This window comes from Amphibalanus amphitrite, unplaced genomic scaffold (assembly GCF_019059575.1).
Source record: "Amphibalanus amphitrite isolate SeventyFive unplaced genomic scaffold, NRLGWU_Aamphi_draft 001160F_arrow, whole genome shotgun sequence".
Taxonomy (NCBI): domain Eukaryota; kingdom Metazoa; phylum Arthropoda; class Thecostraca; order Balanomorpha; family Balanidae; genus Amphibalanus; species Amphibalanus amphitrite.
The window spans coordinates 90,585-118,547 of NW_024882654.1; the positions used below are offsets into that span (position 1 = coordinate 90,585).

At 49.9% G+C, this 27,963-nt stretch overlaps 1 protein-coding gene across 1 annotated transcript; it reads right to left on the minus strand.

Annotated features, from left to right (window-relative positions):
• Positions 1-20: 20 nt before the first annotated feature.
• On the minus strand, positions 21-27,932 carry LOC122370687 (DBH-like monooxygenase protein 1 homolog). Its single transcript, XM_043346510.1, has 16 exons — positions 27,548-27,932; positions 25,041-25,198; positions 21,059-21,152; positions 6,779-6,928; positions 6,138-6,386; positions 5,595-5,728; positions 4,834-5,006; positions 4,517-4,683; positions 3,283-3,400; positions 2,869-2,993; positions 2,255-2,406; positions 2,000-2,072; positions 1,710-1,824; positions 1,401-1,552; positions 670-1,075; positions 21-456 (listed from the first exon to the last, which is right to left on the minus strand). Exons 1-15 carry the CDS (start codon positions 27,551-27,553, stop codon positions 914-916), a joined length of 2,028 nt encoding a protein of 675 aa, XP_043202445.1. The 5' UTR covers positions 27,554-27,932; the 3' UTR covers positions 21-456; positions 670-913.
• Positions 27,933-27,963: the final 31 nt, after the last annotated feature.

Consider the following 27,963-nt stretch of genomic DNA (forward strand, 5'->3'; position numbering starts at 1 on the left):
GTTCAGCAAGTAACAAGATGTTTCTCCATGTTCGTTACACTTTATTCAGAAATGGCGAAGGCACATGAACGTGCCTACCTAGATAGATCTACCGTACAACGTAGAAGTATTAAGTAGTTAAGTACATCGCTCATCGCTTACATCTAGCACAGTTGAAAAGTTCATTCTCTTCTTACGCTCAGGAAACAGTTGGACAGATCGCAAACAGACGGAATGCAAAAGAAAGGGCTGAGCGAGAATCGATTCGATTAGGTCCGTATTACTGCATGGGTGTTTCATTTATTGCATAAGTGTAACGTAAATATATTTGTAAATGGCGCGACCTTCAAGGCAGCTCTTAGTAAAATAATCAGGCATTTCTGCAGTCTGCACACCTTACACCATACACTGTACAGTGTCAATGTGCAATGTGCATCAAGACAGGAATGTATCATACAACACCCCTCAGACATGTACACTCGGGGCAGATTGATGTTCCACCACTCCCTACCCATCGGGCGATCCCGTGGCTCAGCACTGGCTGCTGTCAGTGTTGCCTGCCCTCAGCACTGCTCAGCACTGCCTGCCAGTACCAGTGCTGCCAGTGCTGCCACTGGCAGCAGCCAGTGCTGAGCCATGGGAGCCCGATGGGAAGGGAGTGGTGGAACATCAATCTGCCCCCGAGTGTACCATCAATGCTATGCTGGGTGTTACGAGTAAATATGATGATGCCTCCTCCGTTAAGTTATTCCAAATACCGACATACCTAACGAAATTACAATACGTCTATGTGTGTATCGACAAGGTCAGATCAAAATGCGAATAAAGGCCACGCAATGAAGGCCACAGTCAATGATTGTATCGCTTGCCAGGGCTGGTCGGACTCTCCCGTCTGCCGCATCATCCCTGTGTGTCAGACCTCTCGGGTCGGAGGTCAGACTGCCCGCAGCAACAGTCCAATAACAGACGCCAAGAGCACGGCCATGGCACCATCCAGACTTCCGCGAACGGCACCAGAGTACCCGGACTGGAGGCACTCAGTGTTTCCGCTATCGGTCCACGGCTCGAACTCGGGATATGCGTGAGGTCCGGAGAACTGAAATCAGATGCGGGAAACAGTTTGGTTAGCTCATGTAGCTCATGTAGAGCTCATGTAGTAAAGGGGATATACACAGGACAGACGCCAGACGGTGATAACGATAAAGCTAAAAAAGAAATACGCTTTGCGTCAATCCTTTTTCTAATTTTAAGCAATAAGGACCCTGAACTTCTCCAGATGCTGAGAGCAGTAAAGGTCCATTACATTCCACACAATTGCACATGATATTTTCCAGACCGATGATCGATCGCCGGTGCGTCACTGCTTATCAACCACCGCCCCTCGGTGCTCTAAATGCCATCGCCCGGCACTCAGTACTCACGATATCCTTGTAGTTCTTGGTCTGGTGGCGCGCGTCGGTGGCACACCGGTGGTAGACGCGGCCGCCGTTGGACAACCTCTGCAGATGTTGGATGGACTCTTGGCTCCAGTCCAGCTGCGTCAGGTACTCGTAGAGCGTGACCGTAGCAGTGTCTGCGGTAGAATCGTCGGATGATTGACACGGTCGGATAAACGATAAACACTGCTAGTTCGGCCTTGACGAAAAGGACATCCCTATCATATGACAACATCCCTGAACAATCCATGAGGCGCCTGTCTCACCTCAGACAGAGCGTGAGGGCCGTCTCACCTTGGTCCTTGTACACCCTGAGGGCGCTGAGTTCGGCCTTGTTGAACCAGTCGTCACGACCACCACCACGCCTTTTGTTATTTTCCCTGTCGCCTTCTTCGGTGATGGAGCCGTTCTGAAACGCAAGGTGGTCGAAACTATATGATTGTGCTCTGGCTGGATAATTACTTTTTGGCAATGAGGAAGATTCCACAGGATGCGTTCTGAAAACTTAGAGCTGACTGACGACGCAATCGATGGGATGAGTACACGAAATCCACACATTTACCATTGATGCTCATAGTTCTTACCAGAACTGCTTCAATGATGTGCGCCTGCAGTTTGAAGCCTGCATCGGTCCAATATTCGGCACCGGTGATGGGGCTGCGGAAAAGAAATGACGGTTTGGTGGAAAGCTCTGCACACAGTGGACATTGTAGACGCAGCGATGAGATCTAGGAGCTCAACTGCTTTCAGCAGGTGGCATGTGTATTGCGCACACTTCACACAGACACACACGCACACGGGCACGGCCCACGGGGTCCATTCGGTGGGTGCTGACTCACGGCAGAGTGTAGTTGCCGAGCTGGACAAGGGGCACCTCCATCGCCTGCAGGAAGTCGCCGACGTGTGGTTTGCTGCCGCAGTTGGCCAGTGGGGTGCGTGGGAAGTAGGTGATGAACGCCAGGCACATCTCGTTCTTCGTGCTGAACCCGCCCTGTTGGCACACACAGATCATTGATGTTAGAGCGACATTCCATTCCCCATCCGCAGGAAACAGAGGTTAGAGCGGCAGATATTAGCGCGGTATCTCCATTCTTATGCTTACGGAGACAGATACTGGCGCGACATCTGGTGGGATGAGTTGGGACAGAAGCTGGTCGAGTGCCATCGACGACTGATTCAGTGAACTGGACGGTATCCCGGATATCCACACAGACGGGTCCACACAAAAGTTGTGCAAGTTATCAGATGATTTGGGTCAACCAGGTATAAATGCTGACGGTCGTCCGAAGAAACTTCACGACTCGAGCATTAGTGAATCGAAAGATTGCCACCACTCTACTAGAATCTACTAGAATCTACTAGAATCGATCGCACCATTCAGCTTTGCTCAACGCTAGTGCAATGTTCTCCGTGAGCACTGAGCACGCTCCGTGAGCACTGAGCACGCACTGACCATGGTGACTTTGTCACGGTCCTTGGTCTCGTAGTCGCACTCGACCAGCAGCGCGTCGCCGGGGAGGACTCGCACCGACTGGTCCACGCGGCGACTCTGCTGGTAGTTGAAGTCGTAGAACCGGTCTGAAAAGATGGTATACATGCAGTGAGTGAGGCTCGGCACCAGCAGCTGCGAGACTTGCGTTAGATGTGGACTGTGGATCATAGCTGGCGATCCTGATTTTGAAATGGGGTTTGCTTTCTACGAAAACTTTTCAGTTTCACATATTGTGGTATTGGAATCACATTCCACACTTCTACATGCCTGCTAGGGGCTAAGCAACTCTAACAAGCGTCAGAAGGGGTTAAGTCGAGTGTTGGAACAAATCTGATCTGCCTGGCAATCCTGCGCGGCGCCCGTCGTGGAGCTCACCGACGATGAGCGGCGGCAGCTCCCTTCCTTTGCGGACGTGTCGCACGCGGATCGCCCTGGCAGCCAGGTGGCCGTGCAGCATCACTGAGTGAATCTGCACTCCCTCCTCGGGCAGGTACTGTGGATAGGGGCATCACAGTGTCAGAGAGTGGATCTGGAGAGGACTCCCTCCTCGGGCAGGTACTGTGGATGCGATCAAAGTGTCCGAGAGTGGATCTGGAGAGGACTTCCTCTTCCGGTAGGTACTGTGGATAGGGGCATCACAGTGTCAGAGAGTGGATCTGGAGTGGAATCCCTCCTCGGGCAGGTACTGTGGATAGGGGCATCACAGTGTCAGAGAGTGGATCTGGAGAGGACTCCCTCCTCGGGCAGGTACTGTGGATGCGATCAAAGTGTCCGAGAGTGGATCTGGAGAGGACTTCCTCTTCCGGTAGGTACTGTGGATAGGGGCATCACAGTGTCAGAGAGTGGATCTGGAGTGGAATCCCTCCTCGGGCAGGTACTGTGGATAGGGGCATCACAGTGTCAGAGAGTGGACCTGGAGAGGAATCCATCCTCCGGCAGGTACTGTGGATAGGGGCATCACAGTGTCAGAGAGTGGATCTGGAGTGGAATCCCTCCTCGGGCAGGTACTGTGGATAGGGGCATCACAGTGTCAGAGAGTGGATCTGGAGAGGACTTCCTCTTCCGGTAGGTACTGTGGATGGGATCATAGTGTCAGAGAGTGGATCTGGAGTGGAATCCATCCTCGGGCAGGACTGTGGATAGGATCACAGTGTCAGAGAGTGAATCTGGAGAGGAATCCATCCTCGGGCAGGTACTGTGGATGCGATCAAAGTGTCAGATAGTGGATCTGGAGAGGACTCCCTCTTCCGGTAGGTACTGTGGACTGGATAGGATCACAGTGTCAAAGAGTGGATCTGGAACGCCCTCCTAGGGCAGGACTATGGATAGGAGCATCAGTTTAATACAGCATGTCTCGATCTGACCTCTTGGACTACTCTGTGGGTAGATCGGAACAAAACTGTAACTGCGCAGTGACACACAGTGGGTCTGGGATATCTCGGTGGGCACATTGTTGATCGTAGACTATCGAGTTCAAGGGGCGTCTGGGTCTCAGGCAACTGTCCTGGCCGACTGTTTATTGTCGTCCATAAGCTGTTCTACAGAAACGTAGAAGACGTCATAAAAGACTACAGAGTGCTCACTGCTCATTGATTTGACGCGTGCTCACCTTTTCCGTGCAGTCCTGCGGGCACACACTGCCGCTGACGAAGTCTGAGATTCCCGGAGGGATGATCTGAGTAGAGGAGACCATGTGGCCGGCGGTCACGACGGCGGCCTCCACTGGACGCAGCGCGCGCGTGTAGAACACCTCCAGGCCGCTGCTGTCCCTCACACCTGCGATAAAGGCTCAGCCGTGTAAACGTGTAAGACTTTACAGTTACATACCCACAATTATATTGAACTCGTATGCATCATCATATCTAAGTCCCCTAAACTCTACACAAAACCCGTGAAAAGTACCCTCTTTTTACGTTCTAGACCGACCTTTGTGCACCTGCGGGTTGTCGTAGTGCGTCTCCAGCATGAAGTAGGTCGATCCGCCAAACTCGGTTCCCAGTGGCATGCCGACGTCGTCGGGAAGCATGTCGCCCTCGGCACCGACCGCCCACACAATAAACACCGACTGGCACAGTGTCCAGCTGGGCGGCATGTTCTTACTGCAAGGACGTGGTCGGGGTAAAACGGTGAGGTGGTGGGACCAGGCATGCTCTTACTTAGGGACACGGTCAAGGTAAAATGGCGAGGTGGTGCAGGCAGGGGAGTTCGGCTGGCGCCAGGCCTACCATGTATGGTCGAATTCGAATATGTAGAAACGGTCACGGAGTCAAAGAACGAAGTCTCCCGTCGTTTGTGAAACAAATATCGACTATCGACTGAATACATGCGCGAATGTAATTAAAGATTGAATGATGTGAAACGTTTTTTTAGCATGATTATAATTATAATGGAAATCAGATGGAATAGTAACCATCATAATTAAAGTAAGCTAAAAACAAATCCAAAATATATTTTCGGTGCTGGACCTTCTTCAGTCGAATCATGATTCCCTAATGACTCCACTAAAGAAGGTCCAGCACCGAAAATATATTTTGGATTTTTTTAGACTACCTTAGTTATGAGCAAAAGGTTACTATTCCTTCTGATTTCCGTTAGAAGGTAATTAAAAGCGCTTATTCTAACAACGTGTTGTTTTATTCATAGATGTGTTCTCGCTGAGCATCGACTCGAGGCGACTCCGTACGAACCTGTAGCACTTTGAGCCGGGGTGGCTCCGGACGTAGTTCTCGAAGACGCCATGAGCGCTGGGCGGCAGTGCGCAGGAGTACATCACAATGTGGTGCACATATCTGGCGGTGGCCGGGTCCAGACGAACACGGTACTGTAAACGCAGGGGATCTGGTCAGCAGGCCTGCGGGTGCCAGCGGCCGGGTCCGGGTCTGATGCCACAGGGCCGGAGACCGGCCAAGTCGTCCCTGCTTGGTATGCTCCGCACGGTACGCATTGTCTGAGATGTGACACTCGCACACAATGGGCCCCGGTGTGTCACTGCATTTATGCGAGTGAGGAATGTGCAGGAGACTATTTTCCACTTGTACGCTGTTAAACAGATTCAAAGACAGAGACGTTGAGGTAGTGAAGGGTTCGTTATATAATCGTACCTGCAGTGGTATTAGTACCTAAAGCAGGGAATCGCTGTGATGTGCCACCCCAAAGGGTCTCTATAGACAGGTGCTGCCCTCGGAGCGTGCAGGACCCGTCGTGCCAAGTTCTACACCTCCACGACTCACCCCCGTGTAGTGGACCTTTCCGCCGAGGTCGGGCATCTTGTGGATCTCGCAGTGGTAGTGCGTGCTCTCCTCGAGCACCTCTGTGTCCGTGTTGCGGATCACAAACGACTCCGAGTCGGTGGGAAACTCGAAGGTGCCAGAGCCGTCCAGACTGACGCTGCGCACACCGCGCCGCGAGCCGTGGTAGGTCGGCCCGCCAGCGCCCGGGTCGGACGGGTGCAGCGCCCAGATTAAACGAGTTGTGTCCACCTGAAAACAGCGGGAGTCGGGAGATTACCGGCCGTGAGTCACAAGCTGAGAAACAGAAAGGTGCACGCAGACTGAAAAGAAACGTTTCACGTCTTTTTACCGTACTATTTTCTACATTAACTTTAAAAATGAATAAGGACAAAAACATGCGTTTTACTTTGTTATCAGGTCATTTATGTTTATTGTGACCAATTCGAATTTGCTGGGCGTTGAACAAGACATCTTTTAGTCATTACAACGCATCACCTACTTCACAGCTCACGCCTCACCGTTCATCTCAGTTCCCTACGCGAGTTTTGATATGATCCGAGACGTCGCGAAGGATATATTACAAATATCCAGTCACATCCGGTGGGTGCCGAGCTGCCGTAAAGTCACCACCCGCCACTCACCCCCAGGTCAAGGTCGTGTTCCTTATCGCACGAGCGCAGGGGCCGCTGGAACGTCACCACCGTGTGCGTCGAGTTCTCGTAGCCGTCCAGAAGCTTCACGTTATTGCTCTTGTCAAGGATCGGAGCGCTGTTTGACACGGCGTGCATGTCCTGTGTGACAGACGTGTCATGGAGGTCAGCTGACTGGCACGCCGGGTGGGGGTGCATCTGGCGCGTCTGGCCACACTGTATCAGTAGTTACTACGCTCGAGTTACACTCGGACTATAAACACCAGGTCGCTAATACGTTCACCTAGGATTTCGCCAGACTTCATCGGTTATTAGTTGATAATTAATTGCGTATTTTTGACTGTCAGTTGCAATTATTGTATCCTGTGGCCTGCTTATCTGTGAGCAATGTAACGAGCCTATAGTTTTATAATTAGGTAATAATAGATAAATGAAGTTGGCCTTTCCCTCGACTTTAAAAATGTACAAACCGAATAGCATGTTTTGAAAAAAACGGTGGGCTTTCGGCCACTGGCCTTTATCAAACCAACGTGATAGCAATGTTCAAAGGGGATCGCCATTGAACATTGTTATCACGTTGAACTGATAAAGGTCAGTGATCGAAAGCTCACCGTTTTTTTTCAAAATATACCTACTATTTGGTTTTTGCATTTTTAATATCGAGGAAAAGGTCAACTTCCTTTATTTAATTATATTCAATATGGTCCTCGCTATAGAGGACTAAACAACATTACAATTTACAGTTTTATTTATTGAATTTAAGTTTTCCGTCGAACAGTCCAAGTGCGCCCAATATTAGAAGGGCTCATTATCCTCCTTCTGGTCTGCGGTAATCGTGAGAGTCATGCACCCTTGACCCTACTCCCTGTGACCTCCCGAGTCCCTACGCTTAAGGTCAAATGACATCATCAGAAGGTCATGTGATGTCTCCAGCTAATATTTTTATTTGTATACGATATAAACGCTAACGTTTCTTAATTATCCTCTTTTCTGTCGAGAAGGTCGATTAAAATGCGGCATGATCATTCATCCAACTCACTGCCCTGACCTCGGGTCAAATTTGACCGATAAGGAGACCCCAGCAAATATGTAGAAGATAGGACGGTAGTACAGTATGTAGGGGAGAGTGGGGCACATTCGTGCATGGGGCACATTCGTTTTCAGCAATTTATGGGAACACGAGTGACTGCACGAGCTAAAGGTAAATATGAAAATATGTCTATCATTGCCGCCCTTCGTTCACTGTAGGAGACAACACTGTGCCTGATGTCATGCTTGATAAAAACGCAAATTTGTCATATTCGTGGGCTTTCCAAACTTTTCTCATATCATCCATTTTCGTGATCCTGACTCGGAAATGTGGTTTAACTTTTCAAAATTGGGTCCGAAGAAGCTCACTCTATTCACGGAACTGCTGCAAACTTGTTTGTTGAAAAACTGTCATTTTTTCAATAAGAAATTTTGAATTATATTACAAATAGTGTTGTGGGGCAGGTTCTTGCACGCACTGCCTAGGGGCACATTCCTGCATATTTTTTTCGTTTTTGCGATTTATGACTTTATCTGTAGTAGCGACGCTCGCCTGACTCAGTCTCGGCTGCTTGCGACGTCGTGACAAGTAATTCACGTGACCCTTGGAGAGGTCACGGAGGCGGGTCGATGGCCGGCGGTTGGCACATTCTTGTTGGTCAGCCAATTCTTTCTACATACGTTGTGCAATGCATTCCTGTGGAAAGGAATCAAGTAAAATGATCCCCTGCCCATTTCTTTTGGTAAATTTCTGGCAATGCCCGGTAATTCATTTAATTTTGCCAGGGGCGGATCCAGGAATTTTCGGGAGGGGGGGGGGGGCGGCAATTCGAAATAGGGGCGACCTGGCAATCCGGGGGCGCTCAATACAAAGGGGGCGCCAAACCGTCAAAATCGGGAGCTAAAAGCCCGCGCCGTGCTAGGGGGCGTTATCACGCTCCCCCTCAGGTTTTTCGCATATATCTGAAAAACGGCTGCGCGCAGCGCCGCCATTTTCAGCATACCTTATCATGCATCTTTTTTGCACATGTTGTAAAAATGTCTGACGCGGGTGATGGAAGGTCAGGTCACCAGGTTATGCCAAGTGACCTAGCCTAAGAAAAAGTTCAAATGCTTACCATTGCTATACCGACTGAACGATTGCTTTGAACCTTTCAGCGATTGATGAAAGCAACACTATTCATGAAATGTATATCTCGGAATTTCGATATCTGTGACCTAAGGTCAGGTCAGTTGTGCGACGTCTCCATTAGGTAGGTAGGTATAATTAAGTCTTTGGGAGAAAACTGAAAGGCATCTCTTTTGGACAAGCGCCATTCTAGACAATATCAAGCATTGGGATACATATACAATTAACACACTGAATAAGAACATTGCACCTAGTGTGACCACTCATTATGTCCTAGAGGTCATCCCATGTCATGAAAGGTCCGCAGCAGTTTTTTTTTTTAAATAACTTTTGATAGATTCAAGCTAGAGCGATAAAAACACCTCAGCTGTGTTCAGCTCGACGATACGCATCGACTGCTATGCAGCATGACCTTTCCCGGTCAATCATGACCTTAACCTGAGGTCAAATTCTCAAAATTACCTTTCATAAAGTCAACCTTTAGTTTGTTCGACGTGTCTCGACGACAGAAACGCAATGCTGACAAACGTAATGTCGAGACTCTCTTGAGTCAAAAGCTATTGCAGGAAAACATTGTTCGTAAAAAGGCTATTTTTAGAGTCTTTTGCCCTCTGAAGGCTAAACCGTTGACCTGAGGTCAAATCTGAGCGCAGCTTGCAGAAACACCTTTAAAAGGGCTATCGAATGCGCTTTTCTGCGGCGCTATAGCTCTATTGGTTTCCGAGTTATGTGCCGCTGCTTCGAAAACGGAAAAATGTTGAAACAGGCAACATTTTACCTTTGATGACCTCTGGTAACCTGACATTCGACCTGACCTAAAAAATGACCATTTTGTTTTCGTCCTGTTTTTTGACGATCTTTCGAATGCCGCTTATCGCGTGTCACTACGCGGCCCAGGAGCCGAGTTAGACGAGGGAGTTTGCCCCCCCTCCCTCCCCAGCAGGACAAGGAAAACTCAGACCACCAGCACGGCACGGGTTAAAAGTCGTAGATGGGCACCGCTACCCTAGCAAAAGATATTAGCAAAAAGGTGGCCCCCATTTACTGGTGCAGTCCTTCTTCTCCCGGTGATGCCCCCTCCTTTTTCTGGAAGCGTCTAACTTATGCTGGTATGCCTCACTTCCCGGGGGCGCCCAACCTCTGCTTGGATCGCCTAATCCATTATGGAGAGACCCAGTTTGCTTAAGTCGCCTCATTTCTTCCTTCTAAGAACGACCAATTTGCTGTAGGCGGTCCACTTATCTGGGACGCCCATCTTCTGCTAGAAGTGCCCCTCTTCTTCCTGATGAGTCACACTTCTACTACGAGTGCTGAGTGCACCTTTTCTGTTAGGGCGCCCCTTTGCTGCTGAGGAGTCTTTTTTCTACTGTGAATAGGGCGGCCCTCTCCTGCTGGGCGACCTCAAATTCTGCTGGAGGCGCCCCACTTCTGCCCAACTTTTGGTGGGGTGGCCCTCTCTTGCAGGGGCACTTCTCTTTTGCTGGAGACGCCACTCTTGTGGGGGCGCCCTTCCACTGCGGGGAACGTCTCTCTTCTGCCAGAGGCACCCCTTTTCTTCTTATGGGGCTCCAGTTTTTTTTTCTGGGGCGAGGCGACCCTCTGCTGCTCGGAACGGGACACACCTCTCCTTTTACTGGGGCACCGCCCCTCTGCTGGGGTTGCCCTTCCGCTGTCGTCAGGGGCGCCCCTCTTGGTAGAATATACTCCTTTTCTTTTTGTAATGGGGCGCCCCTCTTCTACCGAGGGCGCCCATCTGCTGCTGGGGCGTCTGTCTTCTGCCGGATATTGTCAATGGGGCGCCCATATCCTGTTTGGCGGGCCCAACCTCTGCTGGAGGCTCCCTATTTCTGATTACCTTTTGCTGTGGCGCCTCTCTTCTGCTTGGGGCGCCCGTCTCCTGCTGGAGACCCCTCTCTCTTCTGCTGGGGCGCCCCTCTTCTGCCAGTGGCACCCATTTTCTTATTATGGGGCTCCTTTTTTGCTGGGGCGCCCAGCTGCTGTCAGGGCGCCCCTATCTCGGAATGGGGGCGCCTCTCTCCTTTTGCTGGGGCGTCGCTCCTCTTCAGGGGGACACGTCTCCTGCTAAGGGCGCCCTTCCGCTGCCAGGGGTGCCCCTCTTGAACAGAAGGTATTTTATATTCTTGTAACGAGACGCCCTCTTCTGCTGGGGGCGCCCATCTGCTGCTGGGGCGACTCTCATCTGCTGGGAATAGGCAATCATGGGCGTCACTCTCCTGCTTGGTGAGCCCAACTTCTGCTGGAGGCACCCTATTTCTGCTGAACCTTTGCTGTGTCGCCGCTCTTCTGCTCGGGGCGCCCTCTCTGCCGCGGGATATGGGCGCCTTTTTCGGATGGCGGGGGGGGGGCGGCCGCCCCCGTCGCCCCCCCTGGATCCGCGCCTGAATTTTGCAGGGTGCACGGAAGTGCCCCACCCCATGCACGAATGTGCCCCATACCTGGGGCAGTTTCGTGCAAACGTTAAGAGTTATTAAAAGTCATTTTTTCTAATAGAAGCGGTAACTTTAGAGGATAAGTTTTAAAGAGGAAAAATATGTGCAATAGTTCCTTTCCATACTACAATCAACAATTTTGCCGTTGCACTAACCAAAGAACAGATATATGGATTTATCCATTTTTTGCACGAATGTGCCCCACTCTCCCCTACCTACTACTTATATTGCTAGGGTTTCTTGGAAGCAGCAGCTGACCTTATAGGCGAAGTTGACCGGAATTGCGGCTGGCCGCACGAGGTCTACAGAAACCCTAGACAGCAGTGCCTTGATACACTAGGTTGTTCGTTACTTCTGCTGTGTTAACCCGCGCCCTGGTGTGGGTCTGAGCCACCTTCGCCCTGGTGGGGGGGGGCCAAAATGACCCCCCCCGTCTAACTCGAAAACGAAGAGGGCTAGGAAGACGCGGAAAAAAGCAAACGAAAGCCCATGACAAGTACGTTCGAAAGTATTTCGGTCATTTTTTCGCTAAGGTCAATATTGAGGTCGCTAGAGGTCATCATAGGTCAAATTTCAGTGTTTTCGGTGTTGCCGGACATATTCCGCTGTAGCTCGGAAACTAGAAGAGCTAGAGAGCCGCGGAAAAAAGCAATCGATAGCTCTTTTCAAGCTCTTTCGCCAAGGTTCGTCAGATTTGACCTCAGCTCAACGGTTTGGCCTACAGAGGTCATGCAAGGTCAACTTGGCAAATTTCGTTGAAAATGTTTTTAACTATAGCATGCATTCACGAGAAAATAGAGAAACGATTCATGCACCATCGTGCTTGGCTCGTCGAGACGCGTCGAATGATATATAGTTTGACCTCGAAAGGTCATTTTGAAAATTTGACCTCAGGTCAAGGTCATGACCTTACCGAAATAGGTCATGCTGCATATCATTCGATCCGCATTGACGAGACAAACACGATAAACGTCGAACGGAGTCTCTATCTCTATTCAATAACAAGTAAGTGCAGAAAAACCGCTGGTGACCTCTGGTGACCAGGGAGATGACCTAGCGTGACCTCAGCGAGGTCACAAGCAAATGGTTTCACATGGGCTGTGATTTGCTGACCCAAGACACTTCAATAACGAAATATAGGAACAATCACGCCCGATTTAGCTGAAAAACAACTACTTTTCGATTCTCCCATTGACTTATAATGGGGAGCAGCGATGACCTGACCTGACCTTAGGTCACATTTATAAAAAATCCGAGATAGCCATTTTGTAGAGCTGGGTGACATCTTCAAGTACTGTAAATTTTACATCGATCGGATAAAAGCTGTGCCTTTGAGAGAGCTTTGAACTTTTTTAGAGGTGGTGTCAGTTTTGGTGACCTTGTGACCTGACCTGACCTGACCAGAACCCCCCAAAAAAGGACATGATGTAAAAATGTTGAATAAACAGCTATACAAAGTTTCAGGGCGCTAACTCAAGTGGTTTCTGAGTTATCGCTGAAAAACCACAGGGGGGGGCCAAAATGGCCCCCCCCCCACCAGGGCGAAGGTTAAAGTCGCTGGCGCGCGAAAGGGCCTCGCCGGATAGGTATCCCGTATAGGGGAAGACGGGAGAACACCGACCCCCTTAACCTTTTAGGGTCTAGTCACGTAGTTTTTGGCCAAATGATCAATCTCTCAGTTTTATTGGATTGTCGTATCAATTTTACATACATATCAACCAATTGTTTTCTTGTAGTGTCGCTCATAATTGCATTATTCCACATTTAGTAAATGTCTACATTTTTCGGGGTAACACCGACCGTTGGGTAACACCGCCCGATCTCAGCAGGCAACGAAATTTGCAGATTGCTGGACTATTAAGTTGCTCTTCTTATCGTAAATTTCGAAGCGTTTTAGTAAATTTATAAACTACAGTGGAAACGATTTTATTATATCCCTGGTACAATGTAGGTACGGTATTTCGCCGCGCCCGCCCGCGTAGCTGAAAGTGCATAAAAGCGATGTCGAAACTCGAAACATTGTTATTTGGAATTCTTACCTTTATTGACCCCAAAAGCTGTATAGTGTATATGGAACTGAACCAATAAATAGGCTGAAGCATTTTCGTCGTTCCCAACAATTTTAAGCTGTCGAACGCGGCCGTAACGCCACTATCACTTCTCGCTACTGACCTGGGATAGCTCGATCCTCTACCAATGAGTGAGAAAATTAGACGCCCAGAACTGTCAGGGGGTTACAGGCTCATTATCCACAATATGTGGTGAAATGTGGTTAGGTCAGTCCACAGATAACAGTAGTACTGGATTGGAAACAGGATTCCGGTGGCTGCAGTAAGAGGCCGAAAACAGAACCGAATATTTCGTGCCCAGACTTCGATATCTTCTCACACAGGCAAAAAAAAAATTGGTTTATGTGAATGAAACTTATAAAGAAGCAATCTAGCCGTGCTCGTGTTTATTGCTGCATTTTTGCATAATGGCAACTTATTTTACTAAACGTTGCTGGTTACACTTTCCTCACCGTGGTGAGGGAACGTATGCCACTGATTTGATTATAATGATTTCCCACTCTCATCCGCAAAAAGTACTTGTACATGGGAGTTTGATCTCTTTATTTACATGCTAATCGACACCAGTCCTGTCACAACGAACCATCCAAACGTCACAATTCAAACTAACGTCACAAAACACCCCTTCAAGTGTCACTTCGCTTCGCCTGCCCTCCCAATTTCATCAGCGACCTTACTTCCCCGCCTTACATCTTCTTGACCCTGCTGAGCTTTGGCCTCTTGTCGCTCCTCGATCGGGTTGCACCTGGGGTGCAACCCGATTGCCGCTGGGGTGTCTGCTTCCTGACTTTCGATGGACAGCACTGTCTTGAGTGTCTGCCTCACTTATCAGTTACCATGTTTCCACACTTCCCAGCAAATAGATTGAAAACCGTCGCATACATCTCTGGAAGGAGGCTCCTAAGGACGTCGTGGCTATCATTGCAAACGATTTCCGGTCAGTTCGACATCCCGGTTTACGACTATCTTCGTCACTTCTTGGTTGATCGCAGACCAGCAGCTGGTTCCTGTTAGCTTCCGTCTTCGGCAGTTGCCTCCAAATATGGCAGATCCTCACGGTGAGGTCGATGTCTTCCTCGTCTTTCTCCAGTCGTACCTCCAGCGGCGTAGCCCCATGATAGATCAGCACGCTGGCGGAGGCACCGTACTTGTTACGCCTGGTGGCCGAGCGTGCCAAGGCGCCAGAGCTGTGTCCCAGGGAGGCCTTGGCGCTGTCATCCAGGTCCTCCATTTCAGTGGATTTCGCCACTGCGGCCACTGGCTCCTGGATGACAAGAGCACCATCCTGCTGTCACTCCTGCTGTGATGCTGATGGTGCCATTCGGGCGGAGGCGTCGGCGGGGCTGAAACGTGACCAGTGACCACCATCTGAAGTCCTTAGTTCAACTTCGGAGTACCGCCTCATTCTCCAGGAACTGTCGGACACTCGACCAGTTGTAGTTGCCACCTGATAGCTGACATTGTCATTCGTGAAGAACGCATCAGTCTGGTCCTTCATAACCTGCTTCTGGTGTGAGTGGCGTGCGGATGCCATGGCTAGTTTCGCGTGCCGCTCGTGCACAGGGGGCATTGCGTAATCCACGCTGGTCAATACTGACAGGACTGCGCCGCTCTTGAGCCGACGGCGCTGTCCCTGCATGCCGGTGCGAAATGACCGATCATCTTCGAAATCTTCCTTTCTGAAATGCAACTCACACATGCAGCGGAATGGTCCTGATTTCACTCAGCCCGGTCACGGTGACCCATGGCGCCAACCCACTGAGCGCGTAGAGATGTTTCGGTGAGAAAAGCGAATAGGTGGCATGTGAGACATCTCCTGTTTTAATCTTTTGTTCCTCTTGGTTCGTTGGGTTGTAGCCAGAACGGCAGTTTTTTTTTTTACCGCTCATTCCCCTCCTCCATTGTTGATGTATGTACCTATACGTATGTAAGGCTTTGCACCACACTTTGTTTTCAAAAGAAAACACCACGCATTGTGCCCTCTAAATAATCAAATTAAAAGTGAAATGCTTTAATTTTTAAGCAAATGAAAGTAGCATTGGTAGCTTCGATTTTAAATGTAAACGACTAAACACAAAAATAACGATTTCTTGCAATACACAACACACAAATTATACACCCAGCAGCACGCGAGAATCCCATTTTGGCGCCGTCGCATAAAAACATTCGGCCTCTTACTGCAACTGCCAATATTCTGTTTCCAATCCAGTACTACTGTTATCTGTGGTCAGTCATTAATGCGCTGCCAGGCGCGGGTTCTGGTCCAGGCGTTGAAAGTATATGTGAAACCAAAACATATCGGCTGCACTCTCATAAACACAGATTAAACAGCCAACACTGCTGCTATGACTCGGCAGAATTCACTGTTTCCGCCTTGGACAAAAAAAAAAACAGAGCGGAAACCAGACACGAGATATCATGCTGGACGTCTTCCACGGCTTTTTCCACAGGTTTTTACAGTATCGGAGTTACTTATCAGCCCGACTCGGAAACGACTGACGGGTGTCAGAATAGCGAATGTCAGATGCTGGCGCACAGAAGAAACGTACGATTTGTAAGCAAAATGTCACCGTGTACGTACAATGACCAATGTACCATGTACATTGTATGTACAAGCATGAACGTGGCACGAAAGGCAAAAGGAATCGGGCCACATGTTGGTAAACGTGAGGAGCCAAGATATCCCTAAACTAATAGAAAGGACAGGCCTGGAGTTAAATCAACCATTTCGATTTTTAGATAGACCTGTAGATAATCCATGGGCGTTCATTCTCCCGTGAGATCGGTAAAAGCCCATCACCAAGGGCGCGGTCCTTCACTAAGCTTGTGATCGTCATCAGACTTGGCTCGTGGGCTCGGGGGACTTGGACGGACCCGGGGATGAAAAGAATCCGGAAGAATGGCACGCACAAGGCTTCTATTGAAATTCATGAGCTTCGGTCAGCTATTTTACGTCGGATAAAGGGCGAATGCCGGGGAGATTAAAGGTCGCCGGTCCGGGCCACGCTTCCCTCGTCCCCGTGTGTTCACACCACTGAGGTTCAAAAGGACAGCTCAGTGACCTTGGCATGACCTCTGAATCATCGCGGCCGTGAGAGACCGTCGATCGGGTGCGAGCACGATGACGAGCAAGGGGAGATATTCTGCTAGTACCGACGTCTACAGTGAACATCGTTCCGCCTTGCAAAATAATGCACGAAATAACCCTTAGTTGTGATACAAAAATGCATTGTGCTTCTAATGCAACAAATGTAGGTATGTATTATGCGGGTAATTACGAAAGAATTCATTTCGCGTATCGCACTTGCAAGGACGCTATAAATACGTTTGCATCAAACTAGAATTGACCCAGTGTCTGTGGCTAATGTTTACTGCGTCTTGCAGCCCTTGCATGTTATCATATCAATACGGCATTCGCTTTGTCGCTGCTAAATCTCGGCAGTAAACATCATGGAAGCCATATTTATACCTACATCGAAAAGTCCAATCGTATTCTAATTGAACCCAATGTAATGTATGCAGCAGCTGCCCAAACCAGCGTCAAAATTGAGCTTACAATGAATAATTCATAATTGTGTTAATGTACAGCCCTCTGCGCACTGCACGTGGAAGGTATTCCTTTTTCGACAAAACCGATAATAACTCTAGGACATGTTATCAGTCGGTCGGAACTCATTGCACATAGATGCGCCATGCTCCACTCCTTCGATTGGGTCTATCACTGAATAAAGTATACGCCTTGTGTGGCAGCGAAATGCAAAAGTTTTTTGGGGGGCAAATATAAATTTTTGTGTTTTGTTGCCAAACTGGATGAAAAATGTATACCATGATAACCCCAATATAAGGTGTGGAGTCTCGCGCGTCTTGCTGTTACAATTTCCGAGTGCCAGATAGCATAGTATTCGAGTTATTCTCGGCTTTGTCGAAAAAGGAATACCTTACCTACCACGCAGTGTGCAGAGGACTGTGTAGGGGAAGCCGGGGGGAAGCCCGGCATAGTAAGCTCTTTTTCATTTTTATTACATACCATAAGTGCTGTATAAAATGTTGATATCCTGCTAGCTAGCTAAGTTCATTGGCCGTGTTTTCCCAAAAATTCGGTTTCGTGGAATAAGTATAAGGTTGAGAAAATCGAGTTTTAAAAAAGTGTTGATTTTTCTGGGGTAAGCCCGGCATAGGGGTAACGCCGGCCACCCCCCCCCCCCCCAGCGCTTTACAACGAGTTGATGAAACCATTATGTGTTTTCCAAATATTAATGGAAAGTGAAATATTAAGGTACTGATTAGCTCTGGACATCTTAGAGTTTATGTCACTACTGGTATTTAAGCTAGCGTCTACTACATAAACAGTACAGGTCGATGAAAATCGTGATGCAAAATTGACAAAAAAATGTGTATTTCAAAATTCCTTAAAATTTATTTGTCTTTTTACCTTAATGCATCATATTGCATATCATTCGACACGGCTGATGAAGAAGAACACAACGACACCATTTTTGAAGCTCTAGCTTCATTGTCTGTCGCGTTATCTGCAAAAACGTAGTTTGACCCTAGTTGACCTTAAGTGACATGACTGGCTTTGTCTATGATAGCATGTTTATTTTCGAAATTTAGCTTTGATCTAGGTGTAAACCAAACCTGCTCAGTACCTATTATCTCATGGAAAACAGTGGTTTAGTGGCATCGCTCTCGGTTGGGGGTAAGCTTGGCCACTCGCCCGGGGCTACCCCAATGTGCTAATTTTTATTTTAGAACAGCGATATTCGAAAAAACAGCGGCGTATTTAGAAAATCGCGAAGGGGGGGGCCAAGGGTTTGGAGGGCGCCACCTCACCCAAGGAGGGCGCCATACGGTCGCGAGATAAAAAATCGCTCAGTGGGGGTTGGGGGGTTGGGAGGCGTTTTTTACCATGCCACCAGTTTTTTTTTTTTTTTGCGTAACCTCGTATAGGTCGTGCTGCATTGATTTTGCATCGTGTGTATTCTTTATACTCCAGGTCACAAAAGGTCAAGTGTTCTTGAAATGCTGCGCCGAAGGCGCGCGAAATTTTTGAAAACAACCTTTTCCTCCGCTTTTTAGGCACGCCTTTTATACGATCACTGTTCAAAGCTCCTCTCGCTCTTTTACCAAATTTGAAGGTGTAAAAAATACCTAAGGTTTGGTCGGGCCGCTGCCACACAAACTGTACAGAAAGCTTGGCTCATGGGTGTCGATGTATAAAAGTTTATTGGCGGTGGCATATCTACGCACCAGATCACCGTATCGGATTGATACCGGAGCGCGAGATGCGTAAACATCATCCAAATTACCTCAGACCAGCCTTCATAGCCTTCTCACAGATGCATACAAAGTACCCACATAACCAGTTTCAATCACCGAAACTTCAGATGCCTGCTGTTGCGCCCGAACCTGTTGACAATACTTAATCGTAATCCATATAGATGCCATGATGCACGTAAAGTAGGATCAATCCGTTAAGACCAAAGACGTGTTTTATGCATCGTAGAGCGTAGATAGTTTTGGTAGGTATAGATACTTCATTCATTGTGCTGAATGCACGTTCATTTGTGGCAGTTTTCACAGGCAAGACATCAACTATGTGCAATAGAACGACTAAGTTGAAAAACATGCCAAAGGAGTAAATAAATGATAGGAGGGCAGCGATCAACGGATGTTGCCAATAGGTAGAAGGGCTGCGATCCACAGGAGGGCACTAATAGGTAGAAGAGCCCCGATCAACATCCCGAGTTTCGACAGTAGGGCACCGATAGGTAGGAAGTTGGCGAGCAGCAGGAGGGCGCCAATGGATAGAAGGGCAGCGATCAACAGGAGGGCACCAATAGGTAGGAGGGCGCCGATCAACAATCAACAGGAGGGCGCCACCAGGTAAGAGGGTGGCGAGGAACAGGAGAGCACCAATAGGAGGGTGGCGATCAACAAGAGGTCGCCAATAGGTGGGAGGGCGGTCATCAACTGGAAGTCGCCAATGAGCGGAAGGGTGACGATTAAAATGGGGGTGGCAATGGTGAGGAGGGCGCCTTTGCTCAAGAGGATGACACGAACAGGAGGGCGTCTGTGCGGAGGGCGCTGGTCAACAGGAAGGTGCCAGTGGATAGGAGGGCGGTGATCAACAGGAGGGTGCCAGTGGTTAGGAGGGCGGCGATCTACACGAGGGCGCCAATAGGAGAAGGGCCCCGATTAACATTCAACAGGAAGGACTAGGGAACCAATAGGTAGGAGGGCGGCACTGAACAAGAGGGTGCCAAAAGGGAGAAAGGCGGCCTTCAAAATTTCACATGAGGGCTCAATAGGTAGGAGAGCGCCAATAATTATGAGGACGCCGATCAGCAGAAGGGCGGCAATGTGTAGCAGGGTGGCGACCTACAGGAGGGCGCCTTCGGGTGAGAGGGCGCTTATTTACAGGACAGCGGCTTACATAGGCGACCACCGTTACGCTTAGAGAGCTACAGCCTACAAATGTGGTTGGAGGGCGCCCGAGGGAGCCCTCCAACCGTATTTGGAGGGCGTATTTGGAATGGGCGTCCTCCGAGGGCGCCCTCCATCCGTATTTTCCCTGTAAACACATTCGCGATTGGAGGGCGCCCTCCAGTCGCGATTGTTTTTCGATTCGATTATATCACAATTGCATTTGCGATTGGAGGGCGCCTTCGGCGCCCTCCAATCGCAAAGGGCGCCTTCGGCGCCCAAGGGGGGGGGGGGGGGGCATGGCCCAGTGGCCCCGCCCCCTGCCTACGCCCCTGCGAAAAAATGTCATACTTAAGCCAGCCTGCCTTGTCACCCCTCACTACAAACACTTAAACGGTCCTTACATAACATTCGTATAAATATTAGTACTGTATGGTATAACATTAACAGTGCAACATATCTCACTTTTCAGCTAAAAACCCTCAAAATATCATTTTTGCGCTATAACTTTAACAATATGCAATTTTTGTCAGCCTTAACTTTTTTGCTGGCGTCACCTTAGCTGCCACGCTGTAAGGACAAACAGTTGAGCATTTTATTGTGAATAATTTAGCCGGAAACGGGGTGGCCGGGCTTCCCCCGCGCCCGGGCTTCCCCCGGCTTCCCCTACCTACATACCCTATGTACCTAAACAAATATTTTATTGACAACGTCACTGACAATATTCAATTTTATACGGCGTACAGGATAATCTTGTCCAATCCCCATGCTTGAATGCTAGAAAAGCACGCCAGTTATGAATATTTAGCTATACTACACATAGGTGGTTCTGATTATCTTACTGTTTCGATTCTAGGACTCACGCGGTTACTAAATATCAAATGACATTCTTTGAAATATATTTAGCAATTTATCATAAATAACTACACCAATGATGGCTTATAAGCCAGTGGCTAAAAGTAGAAAATACATATGACGATCACAATACCTATTGGCGCGGTCGGATATTTATCCAATGAAGCGTTCATCGCAACTCACAATTACGAGTACAACAATATAGCTACTCACATTAGCTAGTGAGCCGATCACCGAAGTCCGGCGGTGCTCGCTCAATATATGTACTCACTGAGCTCACTGAGCCGCTTACTGAGCTCACTAAGCTGCTCACCTGCAGATGGGCGCGTCCGTCGGCCACCCAGGCCAGGACGATGTCCGCTCCGGTCATACCACCGGCCGGTGAGAAGCCGACGGCCGCCCAGCCCCTGTCGACACACGGATGCGGTATCAGATCTATAAACAGCTTGGTTGCCCTCTGGTTATTTCTAGTGGTTTTGATTTGAGGAAAATGATTCAGTTTCTGGACTTGTTTTATCAGTTTTTGTTGAAAAAGAATGCGAGGACGGCTTCGCTTTTAATTTATGGAATAGCATAACGTTTAACTTTATATGTAGCGAAAGTGACTTTTCAGGTACGAAGTGGGTGGATACATTAAACGGCCCAATCAATCCGGATAAACTTTGCTTGGCCTTAAATGTTAAGCAAAGACGAATCAGACATCGATCGAGGATCTATTGTGTAAAAAACAAGCAACTTTAATTCCGACAGGACGGTTTATTTAACGATCAAAATTCTCAAAAAGATTATGCTTTTGCATCATTTTATATCACACGAATTGCGCGGGAAATTTAACCTCAACTGAATTATGTATACCATATGTATACCTATGTATATTTGAAATTTGAACGACGGATTCTATCTAGCGAGATCTTTTAAGCCTAGGACATCAAAGAAGCTGGTCTGGAATTAGCATAAAGATCGAGCACGACCATCTCCAAGAAGAGAAGAACGTTAAAACATGACGCCTGCAGTGGCGGTCGCAGGGGGGGGCCATCAGGGCCATGGCCCCCCCCCAAAGGCAAATCAGGGGGGGCCATCATATCATTTGGCCCCCCCAAACAACCGATGGGCCCCCATGGCCGTAAGGGGCCCTGGCCCGTATTCGATTGTCACGAGGCTCGAGAAACCCACGCCAGCCATGAACAGCTCCCATACCAGTCTTTGAGGGTCCTACACTGACCTCTGAGGGCCCTTCAGTGGCGGTCAAGCGTCCACATTGACCGCTGAGGACCCACATTGACCTCTGAGGGCCCTCCACTTGCCTTTGAGGGCCCCTAAACCGGCCTCAGGGGCCCAACCGGCCTCTGGTGGTCTCATTTCTGTCTCTCGAGGCCCAAGACTAACCTTTAAGTGTCTCTGAGGGCCCCGCACTGGATTCTGAAGACCCGATGTCGGCCTCTGAGAGCCCGCATAGGCCTCTGGGGCCCATCTTGGCCGTTGAGGGCCCTCCGCTGGTCTCTGGGGTCCAACGCCGGCCCATGCCGGCCTTTTAGGGCCCCACACTGACCTCTAAGGGCCCCATGCTGGTCTGTAAGTACCCACATTAGCCTCTAAGGGCCCCCCCGCACTGGATTCTGAAGACCCAATGCCGGCCGGTCAGGGCCCGCATCGGCGTCTGAGGGCCCATCTTGGCCTTTGAGGGCCCTCCGCTGGCCTCTGGGGTCCAACGCCGGCCCATACCGGTCTTTTAGGGCCCCACATTGACCTGAGGCCCCCATGCTGGCCTGTAAGGACACACATTAGCCTCTATGGGCCCCGCACTGGATTCTGAAGACCCGATGCCGGCCTCTAAGGGTTCGCATCGGACTCTGAGGGCCCATCTTGGCCTTTGAGGGCCCTCTGCTGGCCTCTGGGGTCCAACGCCGGCCAATGCCAGTCTTTTAGGGTCCCATTCTGACCTTTGAGGGCCCCATGCTGGCCTGTAAAGGCCCACATTAGCCTCTGAGGGCCCCCCGCACTGGAATCTGAAGACCCGATGCCGGCCTCTAAGGGTCAGCATCGGCTTCTGAGGGCCCATATTGGCCTTTGAGGGCCTTCTGTTGGCCTCTGGAGTCCAACGCCGGCCCATGCCGATCTTTTAGGGCCCCACACTGACTTCTGAGGGCCCGTACTGTCCTGTAAGGACCCACCTTAGCCTCTGAGGGCCCCGCACGAGCTTCTGAAGACCTGATGCCGGCCTCTAAGGGCCCGCATCGGCCTCTGAGGGCCCATCTTGGCCTTCGAGGGCCCTCTACTGGCCTCTGGGGTCCAACGCCGGCCCATGTCGGTCTTTTATGGCCCACGCTAACCTCTGAGGGCTCCATGCTGGCCTGTAAAGACCCACATTAGATTAGCCTCTGAGTGCCCAATTCGGTCTCTGATGGTCTCAAACTGCCCTTTGGAGGCCCTGTACTGGTCTCTAAGGGCCTAACTGGCCCCTAAGAGCCCAAACCAGCCTCTAAAGGTCCCACACCGGCCTCTGATGGTCCCATTTCTGTCTCTGGGACCCAAACTGACCCTTATGTGCCTCTGAGGGCCCCGTACTGGCTTCTGAAGGATTGATGCCGGTTTCTGAGGACCCGTAACGGTCTTTAAGTGCCTCATACCGACACCTGAGGCCCCACACTAGCCTCTGAGGGGGCCCAAAACTGGCCTATGAGGTCTCTACACCGGCCACTGATGGCCCTATTATGTTCTCTGGGGGCTCAAGCCTTACCTTTGGACGTCACGCACTTGCCTCTGAAGGCCCACATCAGCCTCTGGGGCCCTACCTGGGGCCTTTGAGGCCCTTCGCTGACCCTTGGATCCAACGCCGGCCTCTGGGGGTCTGACACCGTACTATAAGGGCCCCATTGCAGCCTCTAGGCGATAGGTATCGCTGAAGCGCTATCGATGGGCCGAAGTAAGTGTAGGAACCATGGGTGCAGTGGGCGCAGTTGCACCAACAATAATTCTGCATAGGGTGCAGACAATGTATTCTGCATCCACAACAATCTGGAACAAACCCCCTTTTCTCAGCAACACTACTTTCCATGCAGCACGACAAATTTAGGATATTTTGCCCACTATCCATCTTTCGAAGCATTTGCTACTGTAATGGTCTTCAAAACTTACATTTGTGCTCAAGTACCTAAGAAACAAAAATGAAACGGAACACGTGTGATTGAACAGTGAACAGATACCGATGACCCACTGTCAAAAGTTTTAGCACGATGATCTCAGAAAATGGCAAAGTTAGCCGTCTTTACTTTTTCGGTAGTCCATTCACATTTGCGTGAGTTATTGGCATTATCAATGCTTTAAAATGCACTTATCGGTACCTTTTCGACATGGAACATCCTCAAAGCTCGCAACGAGCCTCCGCTCGAGTGCCGCTCCCTACCCCCCCCCCCCGCTTCACCGGCCATGGCCTGGATTTCTGCACCCGTGCACTACGCCCGTGGGCCCCTTTAAGCTAGCACTGGGCCCCCCGGGTCAGCGCAGGGGCCCCTTTGCCAAGTTGGCCCCCCCCAAACTCCAAGTCTGCGACCGCCCCTGGACGCCTGTGACAGGCATAGGATAAGTGTCGATAAATCCATCTAGCTACGGGAGCTCACCTGACCCAGCGTCACGGTGCATAATGGATTGACTTTCAGGTAGCGCGGCGAGCGTCAGCATGACGGGACTGTTTTGTCAAACACGACGTCACGATTAGTGACTCAGCATGCTACGGTACGACGAATCGACTGCGAGACCCTGAGCGTCACCACGGCATGACGCGGTGGCTTCATTTCCGACGCACGAGAGGTGGCCCTAGCGAGGCCAACGGAGATCTGCGATCGAGGTATCATCGGGTTCGAAGCTACCTCCATATGGTAGTCCGACACTGGTGTTGGTTTTATAATCGCGTCCCTGACGCGGCGCCCCACTGAATGCAGGTAATGCGTATGCATATCGAACATCGATTCACGAGGATGTTAGACACATGATGTTATGCTCTTGTCATGCATGGCTCCGCCTGTGATCGGGGTCTCTACTCTACTCTTTATTACATGAGTACCGGTGAACGGTGATGGTGTTGCTGCCATGCTCCTCTCCCTCCCTCCTCTCTCTCTCTCTCTCTCTCTCTCTCTCTCTCTCTCTCTCTCTCTCTCTCTCTCTCTCTCTCTCTTTCTCTCTCTCTCTCTCTCTCTCTCTCTCTCTCTCTCTCTCTCTCTCTCTCTCTCTCTCTCTCTCTCTCTCTCTCACCTGGTTCGGGCGCCCTCCAGTCGAATGGTGGTGGTGTTCATTCTCACCTGGTTCGGGCCTCCAACTGAATGGTGATAGTATTGGTGTCGTTGTCCGGTGTCCAGTGAACGACGACATCGGGGTCGAGGATGATGGAGTGATGGAGTTGAACCGCGTTCGCTGAACACAGGCCAGCCAGCAGGACCCAGCAGAGGGCCGGAACAGACTGCAGGCACGGGGAAACGGCGGAGCTCGGTAAACGGAGCCGGAGTTATACCCGGAGCAGACAGGGTAGGTATGCACTATGCAGTCACAGCCATCATGAAACAAAAATAGCTATCTCGTAATAAGATAATATCGTGTCTCACAATGTCATTCAACAGCATTTGCCTTGTAGTTATTCGATATTAGCCCGTAGCCGTTTTCACGACGGGTTATCCGGCGAGTGCACCTAATTTGACCAAATCTGCACCTAATCTCTGTTACAGCAAATAGCTTTATTTTATGAATTTATTTCAGTGTTTTAATCGATGATACTCTCTGATAATATGACAAAGCAGGCATATAAGCAATCATAGGCGGCGGAACGGGGAGAGCACCGGGGCACCGTGTCCCCTTCGATTTTGGCATTTTAACCCGCGCACCGACGGGGGGGGCGGATATCCGCCCCCCCCCCCTGAGGTTTTTCGCGGATAGCGGGAAAACCGCGGCGCGTAGCGCCGCGAAATTTGGTATGACTATTCTCTCATCAATTTTACACATGGTGTGCAAGTTTGAACCTCCTAACTTTTAAGGTCAGGTCACCAGGTCACTTTGAATGACCCAACCTCAAGTCACTTTTTTGCAACTTTGTCACCGTGCCAGAGCTACAGTAGATGTCGGAGGCCTTTGAAAGTCGCAGGATGTTATTAGGTCATTAGTAGCTACAATTTGTATATCTCGGAATTTTGATGTCGGTGACCTAAGGTCAGGTCAATTTCGCGACCTCCCCATTATAAGTCAATGGGGGAAAAATCAACTCCCTGTTTTTACCACTAAAACGGGTCGGAATGGCCCCATATACCATACATGACTTCACATACGACCAACCTTCACTACCTTGAGGTCTGTTTTGCTGTTGGGCAGCTGTAAGGTCATGTGACGTCATCAAAGGTCACCAAAGGTTTTTTGCCAATAACTCCTTACAGGAACAAGATACAGCCGTGCGGATGGTCTCATTGTGTTCAGCTCGTCAAGACGCATCGAATGATATACATGATGACCTCGAGGTCACGTGACCTGAGGTCAACCTTTGACCTTGACCTTTCGAGGTCAACATATATATCATTCGATGCGGATTGACGAGAGGATCACGATGATGCCCTTAGTTTGTTCCTATCTTGACTACTTCGAAAGTTATTCAAGAAAAACCCTCTCCATATCTAGCGCCGCCATTTTGACTTTTTCGACCCCTGTGACGTCATCTTTGACCTGACCTGAAAATGACCTTAGTAAAAATTGTAGACCTTGTCCGTGCGTATCCGATGCCGTTTACCGCTTGTCGCTATCTTGCTTCGTTCTCGAGATCTCAGGGGGGGGCGGTCATCCGCCCCCCCCCCCCCCCCCGTCGGTACTAAGTTGGCGCAGACCCCCGTCGGTGCGCGGGTTAACATAAGCCCTGTTGGTGTTGCATGGAAAAAATGGGACCAAAAGTCGGCAGTGCCCCCCCCCCCCCCTAACTGAAGGCGTTCCGCCGCTACTGTAAGCAATTAGTGCAACCCTAGCTGATAGCTACTAAGAGACACACTGAACCTAATTTGACCAAATCTGCACCTAATCTGCACCAGATGTGCACCAAATGTGTACCAGATGGCCGTCGTGAAAACGGATTTTCTCTACCTCACCGACGTGGGTGAATCAGAAATGCCTACCTTAAAAAAACGTATTCGAGGTACGAAAATTATCTCGGAAGGCACTAGTCTGAGGAAGTTAAACGGTAAAAAAAAGACAGGAAACCGTATCTTCTGAAAAATTGGGATTTCTCTATCTTTTAAAGATGTGGAGATAAGCGATATCTTAGGCGTCTCAGGATTACCTACATACAGTGTCAATGGGTTTTCATCCTGCATCGGTCGCTACCTGCAGAGGCAGCCGTCTGAATTTTCTATAGTCACTGTACGAGTATGACTGTCCCCGTTGGCAGCTAGCTCTTCTCGCACAGCAGCTAAATAGTTGCGCAATAGCTAAGTATGCATTACGAAACAAACATCGAGACAGAGTGACGGGATATCTTCTCCTGGTGCATCGACCTCGCGTGGTCATTCGATCCCTAACAGCATCTCACTTTTACCTCGCCCATCGCGCCTCCATGCTAACTAGACTGACTACTTCCTACATGCCCACTCCTATGACCGTGCCCACTCCCAGAGAACCTCTAACGTGCTACGTACTCGACTCCCCTGCGTTACTTTATCAACGAAACGCACTTCGGTGGTCGCCCAGCTAAGACATCTCTGTCATTACTCAAATTAAAGTCCACCTTCAGTCGACACCTTCATCACCTGCATAATCCTGTGCAAAGTAACCAATTACTAACCTTCATCGCTGAGCGTCGGTCGCGCCCCTAACGGTGTCGGCACTCGAGGGAGGTCGTCGCGTGCTCGTCAGTCGGGGAGCCGCTGGCGGTGGCGGGCTTCCTCTCCCGGCCGGGCCGAGGGAGTGACTGGAGTGACTGACTGGAGTGACTGGAGCGAGCTGAATGGCGCCGCGGCTGTCCGCCGCCCGGCGCGTCTCGGCTCCAGGCGACAGCCGCAGCGGGCGGCGCAGCCAGCGCGTGATGGGCCACACTGATACCGAGCGGAGGACACCCGAGAGGCTCCGCGACGTTCGACCAGCTCCATCCGCGCCAGGCGAGACGGGACGGACCGTCGGAAGGTCATTTCATGCTCAAAAGAAACGAACTGTACCATTCGAAGATGACTGTGAGCTGATTCCAAAAGTGTAATTTTATCA